The sequence below is a fragment of the Cyprinus carpio genome, chromosome B13 (assembly GCF_018340385.1).
Source record: "Cyprinus carpio isolate SPL01 chromosome B13, ASM1834038v1, whole genome shotgun sequence".
NCBI lineage: Eukaryota > Metazoa > Chordata > Actinopteri > Cypriniformes > Cyprinidae > Cyprinus > Cyprinus carpio.
The window spans coordinates 22,637,853-22,647,906 of NC_056609.1; the positions used below are offsets into that span (position 1 = coordinate 22,637,853).

General features: G+C 38.5%; 2 protein-coding genes across 3 annotated transcripts; one reads left to right on the forward strand and one right to left on the reverse strand.

Annotated features, from left to right (window-relative positions):
* The first annotated feature begins 646 nt into the window (after window positions 1–646).
* Window positions 647–3,491, forward strand: gpr75 (G protein-coupled receptor 75). Its single transcript, XM_019109748.2, has 2 exons — window positions 647–859; window positions 1,412–3,491. The coding sequence occupies exon 2, from the start codon at window positions 1,525–1,527 to the stop codon at window positions 3,184–3,186; it is 1,662 nt and encodes a 553-aa protein (XP_018965293.1). The 5' UTR covers window positions 647–859; window positions 1,412–1,524; the 3' UTR covers window positions 3,187–3,491.
* An 898-nt stretch (window positions 3,492–4,389) lies between these two features.
* Window positions 4,390–8,523, reverse strand: LOC109095800 (endoplasmic reticulum lectin 1-like). Of its 2 annotated transcripts, none has more exons than XM_042737302.1 (14): window positions 8,195–8,523; window positions 7,787–7,891; window positions 7,595–7,675; window positions 7,441–7,518; window positions 6,945–6,993; window positions 6,790–6,848; window positions 6,490–6,713; window positions 6,262–6,415; window positions 5,932–6,093; window positions 5,783–5,842; window positions 5,553–5,677; window positions 5,359–5,436; window positions 5,201–5,276; window positions 4,390–5,076 (listed from the first exon to the last, which is right to left on the reverse strand). In XM_042737302.1, exons 1-14 carry the CDS (start codon window positions 8,321–8,323, stop codon window positions 5,005–5,007), a joined length of 1,452 nt encoding a protein of 483 aa, XP_042593236.1. In that variant the 5' UTR covers window positions 8,324–8,523; the 3' UTR covers window positions 4,390–5,004. The 2 variants fall into 2 exon arrangements, with proteins under 2 accessions (XP_042593236.1, XP_042593235.1); XM_042737301.1 differs by having other exon boundaries at window positions 6,945–6,996; window positions 8,195–8,522.
* Window positions 8,524–10,054: the final 1,531 nt, after the last annotated feature.

Genomic DNA, 10,054 nt, shown 5'->3' on the forward strand with positions numbered 1-10,054 from the left:
GTCTTTTTTGTTCTTCTCCCATGTTGCTACCGACATATAGCAATTAGTTTAATGTAATATAAATGTTAAATTGACATTTACTTTCCTAAATGATACATAGAAATATTTAAATGCATTTATATATATATATATATATATATATATATATATATATATATATATATATATATATATATATATATATATATATATAATGCAATGAAATAGTCTTGATAAATGTGTTCTTATAAGAGGTAAGAGGAGCCCTTCAAACACATTATTGTACAATAGTGGAAATGGTTACATTTAAGTGAGGGCAATCATCTTATTTATATGAGAAAAAAAAATACTACAATTAATGTTAAATATATAATACATCACATGTGCACAATTTTGTAAAATTATATATATTAGTATAAAATACAATGTGAAATTTTAAAATACATTATGGATATTTTATTTATATAAGCATATATATATATATATATATATATATATATATATATATATATAATGCTCCATAAAATTTATATAAACTCCATTGTATTTTATTCCACTATATATACATAATTATACATATAGACTGAACTGTAACAATTAATATACCAATATATATAATTAAATCACAAACATATTTGTGCTTTTTGTGTTTGCTTAGTGTGCTTACGGGCACGCGCTTGCTGTCCATTCACGGCTTATGATTCCAGTGAGGCGCGCCCACTCTCCTTCTGCGCATTAAATTCACTCTGTTTTTTATTCTTACCTTTTGCTGTGATACTCTTTCTCTAACTAGGATGCTTGTAACGTTCATGTACTTTGGAAATTCGTACAAATGTGGAAAACACGGCGTCGTAAAAAAGGCGCACATAGAGAATCCATGGTAAGAAAAACATATTTTTTCGGCAAGTGGTGAAAGAATGCCGCAGGGTTATATGCATTATACGCGACTGTGTGAAGTGACTGAATGATTTATGAGATATTTACTGAACGTTTGTTTTAACGATGCATGTAATGTATTGTATATCCTATGTTCTTTCAATTATTGGGGCTAGATGCATTTTTTACACGATTTTATAGTCGGCGCACATTCACCTGCAGTAATATTCCTAACAGAGGTTAACGAAAAAGAAAAGCCTTCAGATACTATGCAGATTGTTGCTGGCACGTATTCGTCTTAATCGATAGATTTGTGGATGACGGGAGCGTGCACGGATGATATAAAGTACAATAGCCATCCTGATGCTCTGTGTTTTTAAAGAAATTGCAAATAATTTGTGCACCAAGTGATATAACATAAAACGAATCCTTCGAATGGTTAAAAAAGCCTTTAGGCTTGCTTATTTATGTTAATGTATTGTGTTACAATTATCATAGGCAAAGCTTCATATTGTGTGTTACTAATCAATAATTCTTATCCCTTGTGTCCTTGCAGCAATCCAGAGGGTCTACCATGAACCATGTGCACAATGGGAGTATTAGCTCACTCTTGGGTGACCTGAAGGCAAAATGGGCAACACTCTGAGGCTGTGACCACTTTGCATCCCCATGTGTACCATGAACAGCACTGCCTGGCCTTTGGACCTGGCTGAGTTTGCGAAACCTCAGAGCTTTAACAGCTCCCAGAGCCAGTCTGCTTCGGTGAGCGGCTGGGCCTTAATCCACACCGCTACCCTCGCCTCCTGCTCCCTCCTTTTGGTCCTCATCTTTTGTCTCGGTTCTTATGGAAACTTGGTGGTCTTCTTGTCCTTCTTTGACCCGGCGTTCCGCAAGTTCCGCACCAACTTCGACTTCATGATCCTCAACCTGTCCTTCTGTGACCTGTTCATTTGCTGCGTCACCGCGCCCATGTTTGCACTGGTGCTCTTTCTGGATGCTGGAGACACTAGCGGCGGCGTGTCCAAGGGCTTCTGCTTTGCCTTTCACCTCACCAGCTCGGGCTTCATCATTATGTCCCTCGAAACAGTAGCTGTGATTGCCCTACATCGGCTCCGTATGGTCCTGGGTCAGCAGCCCAACCGTACGGCTTCATTCCCCTGTACTCTGGCCCTCACGGCACTATTATGGACCACCAGTTTCACGCTGGCGGCATTGGTCACCTTACGAGCGTACCCCAGGAGCTCTGGACCTTGCCTGCCACACTTTGGTCTTGCCGGCAACAAGGCCAAGGTAGTATTGTACGTATACATTGCAGACTTTGCTTTCTGTGTAGGTGTGGTGTCCATCTCGTACCTCATGATCGCTCAGGCATTGAGGAAGAACGCTCAGGTTCGGAAGTGTCCCATCATCACGGTGGATGCGACACGTCCACCTGTTTCTCACCCGCCGCTCATTGCCGCAGGTTTCGAGGGCATGCAGTGTACAGTGCAGGTGCCCTCGCTGTACCGCAACCAGACCTACAACAAGCTCCAACATGTCCAGACGCACTCCTTCACCAGGAGAACCAACCAGCCCCTCGTTCCCGGGGCTGCCACTGGAGCGACTTGCTGCCAGTTGGTCTCCACAGTTAACCTGGCAACAGCCAAGGATTCAAAGGCTGTGGTCACATGCATAGTGATCGTCATCTCAGTGTTGTTGTGCTGTCTACCGCTAGGTATATCCTTGGCGCAGGATATGGTGTCACCGGAGAGCAGCTTTGTCCACTACCAGTTTGAGCTCTGTGGATTTGCCCTTATCTTCCTGAAGTCTGGAATCAACCCATTTGTATACTCGCGCAATAGCGCGGGTCTGCGCCGCCGTGTGCTCTGCTGCCTCCAGTGGCTGACCTTGGGCTTCCTGTGCTGCAAGCATAAGACACGCCTTCATGCTATGGGCAAAGGAAGCCTGGAAGTCAACCGTAACAAGTCCTCACACCACGAGACCAACTCTGCATACATGCTCTCGCCAAAGCCTCAAAGGAGGCTGGTGGATCAGGCTTGTGGACCCAGTCACTCCCGGGACAGCATGCCTAGTCCCTGTGCTACAGCTGGACGCAAGCCCCGGCCCCCGAGCACATCTACGCCCATCAATACGCGCATAGAACCCTACTACAGTATCTATAACAGCAGTCCGTCAGCAGGCCCGAGTTCCCCCAATAGTCTGCAGCCGGTCAACTCTCAAACCACGGCCTTTGCCAAAAGCTATGTGGCTATGCACTACCACACCCACCAGGAGATGCTGCAGGACTTTGACAGCACCTCAGCTCATCAGATTCCCATCCCATCAGTCTGAGCAGTAAAACGGCATACTATTTGCTCAGCATCCAAATGGGAGCATCTATAGTGTTTGCTTGTGGTTTCCTAGTGGTGTTTTGCTCAAGAGACAATATGCATCGAGTATTCAATAAAAAGAAAAAGGGACTAGCTAATTGTCGCTTTCCCCAAAAGTTTTATTCTCAGTGTTTTCTGGACTGAAGGATGTTCTATTTTTACATTGACATGGCATTTTCATGTACAGTAATAGTCTTCATGCAGATTATGTATTTGTGAAACATCCTACATTTTATATATGAAATTATTAAATGTTTTGCAAGTGTATGCTGACATCTCTTTCATTTGAGACCAAACGTTTAATAATGTAAAGCTGTAGATTGCTTTGTCAATCATCGCTTTTAAGGTATTGACATTTCTTAATTTATAATTAAGCCATTAATAAGCTATGGATGGATGTTTTTATGTAAGAGCATTATAATTTCTCTGTTTAAAAAAAAAAAAAAAAAAAAAAAAAAAAAACTACCAACAAAGAGAGACACTAGCACCACCTAGTGTAGGTAAATGGACCCTTCTGGGCAATTTGTAATGTTTGGTAGAGGCAAAAGTGTTTATTATTTTTTATAATGAAAAGTTTTGCCCTAATGATTGTGTTTAGAAAAATATTGGAATATAAATGGGGAAAAAAGATTTACAATGCAAAAAAAAAAAAAAATCTTATTCGGCTTTTTTGCTTTGTTTTCCAGTACAATGCCAGCAGAGATTTTAAAAAATATATATTTTATGCTCATCGCAAGAAAAAATACATTTTTCCTTGAGTATAATACAATTTTAATATTTTTTTTTCAGAAAACAAGACTTTGAGTCATTTTGCATATTAGGTAAATGTATCTTGATTTAAGAATATTTAAATATTTGTACTAGAAAACCAGGCAAAAATACTAAAATCCTAATTTTTGCCATGTATTTTTAAGGTGGTGTATGAATGTTCTGAAATGACTTAAACATGAAACTCATATTTTTTTTTTTTTCAACTGAACATGTACAGGCTGAGTAAAAACCAGCATTGCAGGCAATGCAATGCAATGAAATAGTCTTGATAAATTTGTTCTTATAAGAGTTAAGAGGAGCCCTTCACCAAACACATTATTGTACAATAGTGGAAGTGGTTACATTTAAGCGAGGGCAATTACAAATTGTAAACATAAATCAATGACCCATGATCTCCAAAAAAAAAACAGTTTAATTACATTCTCTTTCCTTTGCAAACAAGACGGTGTATTTTCCCTTGCAATTTGCATTGCACAATTACTTCTTATCACTTTTATAAACACTGTAATAACCATCTCCATCTGCACAGTGACAATGGCAAGCACTGAACTACCAGAAGTTTGATCAAATAAATAATGTAATTTAAAACAGCTGACCAACTTGTATAATCAGTTGATTAACAGAACAAATTAATCATTTGATTAGATTTTTAAAGTGACTTTACCACAGCCAACCATCTAACTGCCAAAGCATGAAAAAAGAGGAACAAAAATATTCTTCAACAGGTTTGAGATTTGTAAATAAAACATTGAGAATTTAGTCTTAGCGGCATCTCCAGGTTTAAAAGTTTCTTCTAATGTCATCCGTGCTTAGTCTTCAAACAACAGAAAGTGCAGTCACTGAGGGACTTTCTCAAAGGGTGGAGGTATGAGGTTCAGCAAGTCCACATTATCGCCATGATCTATGGAACTACTAGACTTCATCAGTCTTTTATCTTCCCCTCTGAGCATCATACTGCCTTCTTCTTCTGTATTGTCCATTCTCCAAACTAACCATTCCTCCATCTAGGCTAGCTAGGGACTGAAAGAAGTCCATTTTCATCTGCAGTGTCCAAGACCTTGCATATTACGGGCGACTCAACCTGTGGCAGAATAATATCCTGGTTAAGGGTTTTCTATATGAAATCACCACACTGTAGCATTTTGTAAGTCATAACATCAAAACAAAATAGTAGTCAAATGAAAGACATTTTGTTTGCCACTCACCCCAAGAATATATTGACAGGTCTGAGGTTCCAGCATGTAAACTGTAACAGCATGAGGAGACTCTGACTCCTTACACCTGAGACAGAACAGGTAGGTTTTAGTGGCAGCATTCAACAAACCCAAAAACCTCAAAGCATCAAGAAGTTTGGATATCTCACTTGAGCTTGACTATAACCTGTCTCGGTTTCCCTGTTAGGTCACAATTATCTCCATGGCCATAGAAGTGAGATACGACCCTGATGAGGTATCACCAAGACAACATGACACATTAAAATATGACACAGATAATATATCTATACACCCAAACATACTTACATGGAATTTGTATATATATATAAAAATATAATCATACCTGACTTTCTGCGCTCCATCGTCTTTCAAATGATAAGATCTTGCCACGTTTTTCTTGGCCCAGTTAATATGATCATCAGTGTTCCAGCTGCCCACCACCACAATGTTCTTCCCTTGTTCTTTATTCCAAATGCACAAAATGCAATTTAGCATCTATCATAATCCAGACCTTTACACTATTCTGTGAATTATTATATTTTCTAAAGAATTCAAAGACTTCACAACTCTTACCTCATGATACTGGTGGACATGCTTTCCGTAACAGAACTCATACTTCCACCATCCAACACCCTAGACAGAAACAAACATATGTTAAACTGGGAATCCAACTTAAAGATCTGTAATTATAGAAAAAAAAAAATCCATCCATCCATCCTTACCCCATGCAGACAGTATGAGCCACTCAGAAACTCCTTGATCAGCTGTTCATCAGTCAGACGAGAGATGTGGGTGGTGCCAACGGTGACCTGGGCTTGCCCGCCCACTGTCAGGGGCTTATGGGTAGAGGTATATGCCTCTTCTTTCACTGGAGATGTATCCTCCTGAGCAAGGGAGACATACATTTTTAAAAAATATTTTTACAATAATAATTTATATTAAATACATTTTTATATACTTGTCAGAACTACTTTTTGCAGCAGTTATTCGTTACCGCCCCTTATCCCTAAGTAGGTTAGTGTGAATGCAGAAGGCGGCAGATGCATACTCACCCTGGATCCTCTCTGATCTCTTTCGCCACTTGAGCTGAACGGTGGTTTGAGCAGCTCTTCCTGCTCACGATCCAGCTGGGACAGACTCTGAGGTCTGAGAGGGGAGCCACCCAGAGCCTGGCAAAAGATGTCATTCACTGGGGACAACTTGAACCTGAGGAAAGATGGGCTGGATTCGGTCACAAAGGACTAAAAATGGAAATTGACTGAATGTGTTTGTGTATGTACCTGTATTTGGGGTGTGGACAGAGGAGGGGTGTGAGCACCACTACTTCATACTGACAGGTGATGACCTCAGCGATCGTGAGGATCTCATGTTTTGCCTCCGGGTGGCAGACGTACAGCACTGTGGTAGAGCGAGGTTTATTCTCTTTCAGAGAGCATTCGGTCCCATGTGCCATCTCTACGGGATAGTATGGGGTCAGCTGACCCTCTATATTCTTTGTTGGCACCTGGGAACACAAAGAGAGTTTTAAAAAATCCTCAGGTGACACACATTACCTACCTTTATATTTAACAGCTACAAACCTGTGTGTTGGCGTTTGATCTTTCTGATTCAGAGTCACTGGATTTTTCCATTTCTGATTCTGAGGAGCAAATAATATATTGATCAAATATTTAATACTTTACTAGAATATGTAAAGAAATAATTAAAAAAACCTAAGCTTAAAAAATTAACCAACCTGCACTCTCTTTTTTCATGGTACCCAGATAGTATTCCTGAATGCTGATCTTCTGAGGAACCATTGAAATGTTTATATCACTTAGAAATATCTTAATATAATCAATCCACATACACAAATGTTTGGGATCAGTAAGATTTTAATACTTTTATTCAGCAAGGATGTATTAAATGGATCAGGTAACACTGAAGACTGGAGTAATAGCTGCTGAGAATTCAGCTTTACCGTCACAGAAATAAATATATCAATTGAAATCAGTTATTTTAACTTAATTAATTAAGTAATGATATTTTACTATTACTGTTTTGACTATTTTTAAACAAATAAATGAAGTCTTGGTGAGCATAAAAGACGTCTTTCAAAAACATTCCCAAAATTTAACAATCCCAAACTTTTGAGTATTACTGTATGCATTTCTAATAAAATGTATGGAACAATATAAATATAAGGATCTGGCATGTTCTTTAATAGCAAACATCATAACCTGTGATTTTACCTGCCCAGTCTCCTTGTCCTCATGGTACTGCCGTACATGCTTCCCGTGGCACACTTCATATGTCCAGTATGACTCGATCTGTCACAGTTGTAATAAAAGCAATTCATATGGCCGTGTTTCTAAACTATAACAGAAACTGAGCAATGAAACTCACTCTGTAGGAGCAGCTGCTCTGTTTGAACAACAGCTCCAGCAGCTCAGCTGGACTCGGTCCATCATACTCCTTAACGTCATCCCAAAAATGAGACGGATTTAATAATAAATTGGTCAAATAAAACGGAAATAAACGATACACAAAATGGCTCGAGATAATAACAACACAAAAACTGGCCATGCATAACCACACCTCCTGGTTGCCGGACAAAGATGGCAATAAACATTTGTACTTTTCTTTTTCTGCAGTTGTCATGATAACATAGTCATCTTCTTTGTACAGCCCTCCTGACGTTGACTGCAGAGAAAGGGATATTATTACATATTAGTGCATGTTTAACTTCTGCAGATGCAAATAACAACTGACAAGTCCATGAGATCCAGAGAGATTAACTAAACAGCTCTACTCGCTATTTTTGCACTTTAAAACTTCCTAATGCTGTTAGAGAGAATATTAACACTACAAGACGGTTCAAAACAAAACAGGACACATCCAGCTGTTATGAAGCGACCTCAGCCAACAAGCTGACAACTAAATAAACATGTTTGTATTTACAGCTGTCATGCGAAACGTCTGGGTTTATTAGATGTCAAGACTCACCAGGGTGAAGTCTGCCCCGGGCCATTTGATTTTGAAGGGGATTTCATCAGAAAACACATGAGATCCTGCACGATTTGCAGACACTCCAACCCAAATCAGACCCAAAAACCAACGCCAAAACGGCCGCATCGCCCCTGATGAGTCTCTAAAAGCGCTATCGGGACATTAGACAGAGACAGCTGGAGGAGAAGGGTCAGGAACACGGTTACTACATGTAATCAGTGAGATCTAATAGCCACCTGGCTGCTGATAGTTTGACTAGAGTTAAAATAGGAAGCGCATCGGGACTTTGTCATCTTGCCACGTCCGTTTCCGGCATCAGACGGAAATTACCCTCAGCCAATAGCGCGTGAGGAGCATGAGCCGCTGTTAGTACTGCTGTCCAAATATACATATATCAAATAAATACTTATATTTTGGACGATTACGAAAATATTACTTGTTGTGTAAGAGGGTCCATCTGTTTCAATCAATAATATTTTAAGAAATTGCAACTGTATTCATAAGCAAATATTTTACGTTTTCTTGTTTATATACACGTTTATAAATTAAATTTTCTCCAATAAATGACTTTAGGTTGTTGTCTTGTTTATACAAACGTTTATGTATTTTTTAGAACATTTCTTAAAGTTTTTTCTTCTAATAATAATTAAGTGGCACAATGGGCAAAAAAAAGCAAAGTTATATTACTTCACAAAATATCTAATAAAAATAACACCGATTTACTGCTATTTTCAAATACATTAGGACTCAAATAATAAGCCTACAATATTTGTTTTTATCCAAAATATTGCTTTCCTTTTTAATTATGTTGTATCTTTGTATAGGCTATTGGAAAAATAAATAAAACAATGTAAAAGATTTAATTGCAGTGATTCACTGTTAAAAATCATGTCTTGCTACATACAAAGGGATAAATATTAGTGTAATATTTGGATAAGGATAATAATAAGGATAATTGTATACTTTGACAATTCTGAGCTTTTTAACATGCACTACATGCATTTCAATATATCTTCTCATAAGACTATTCCCTGATCTTCAGCTTTCCTCTGCTGAGTGGTTCTGTCCCATCAGGCTTCAGATAACCTCAGCAAGGACTAACATCAGCCAGAGCATATCATATTTCTCCAGAGTGTTCATTTAAAACTATCAACCACAAAATGATCTCAACGCCAGCAGAGATGAGCATTTTCAGATTTTCACCAGTCCTTTCTTTATCACCCCCCCCCCCTTTTCTTTTCCATCTACAATACATGTTTTTAATTTGTATGCAACATGTGAAGGGTATTGTAAATTTAATAGCTCGTGCTATTTTCATAAGCAGCCAATTTAGTCTGAATGGTCTATTTTCCAGAATAATGGCTGGCAAAAATAGATTTCATTTCCCTTCTAGTGAAGAGGTTACTATTTTCGTAGTGAGTGTCATACTTAAATGGCCTTTCCACATGGTTTGTAGATCACTGAATAAATTATGTATTTTCATGTCGTAGCAGGTCTTTTGATGCTGGAGACGAGAGCCTCTCTTAATGCCACTAGAAATGAAAGCAAAGCTGAGAGCTTTGAGTGGAAAGTGGACCTCAATCATAGTCCATTCAAAGGAGGGCAGAACCTGCTTCTTTGTATAACTATTTGATGATCCTGATGGTTGAATCTTTGTATTATCTGTACGGTATCAAATAAACGTACAAATTTATGATTCAAAACTTCTGATTGTTTACACTAAAATGTATTATTGTCTAAGGTTTTTGCCCATGGAATGAAAGTCAGTAGGGTCCAAAACTACACTCGACAACATTACAGTATGGACAAAGAACAGAGACATTTTACAATATAATATTCTGATATTATCTTTTGTGT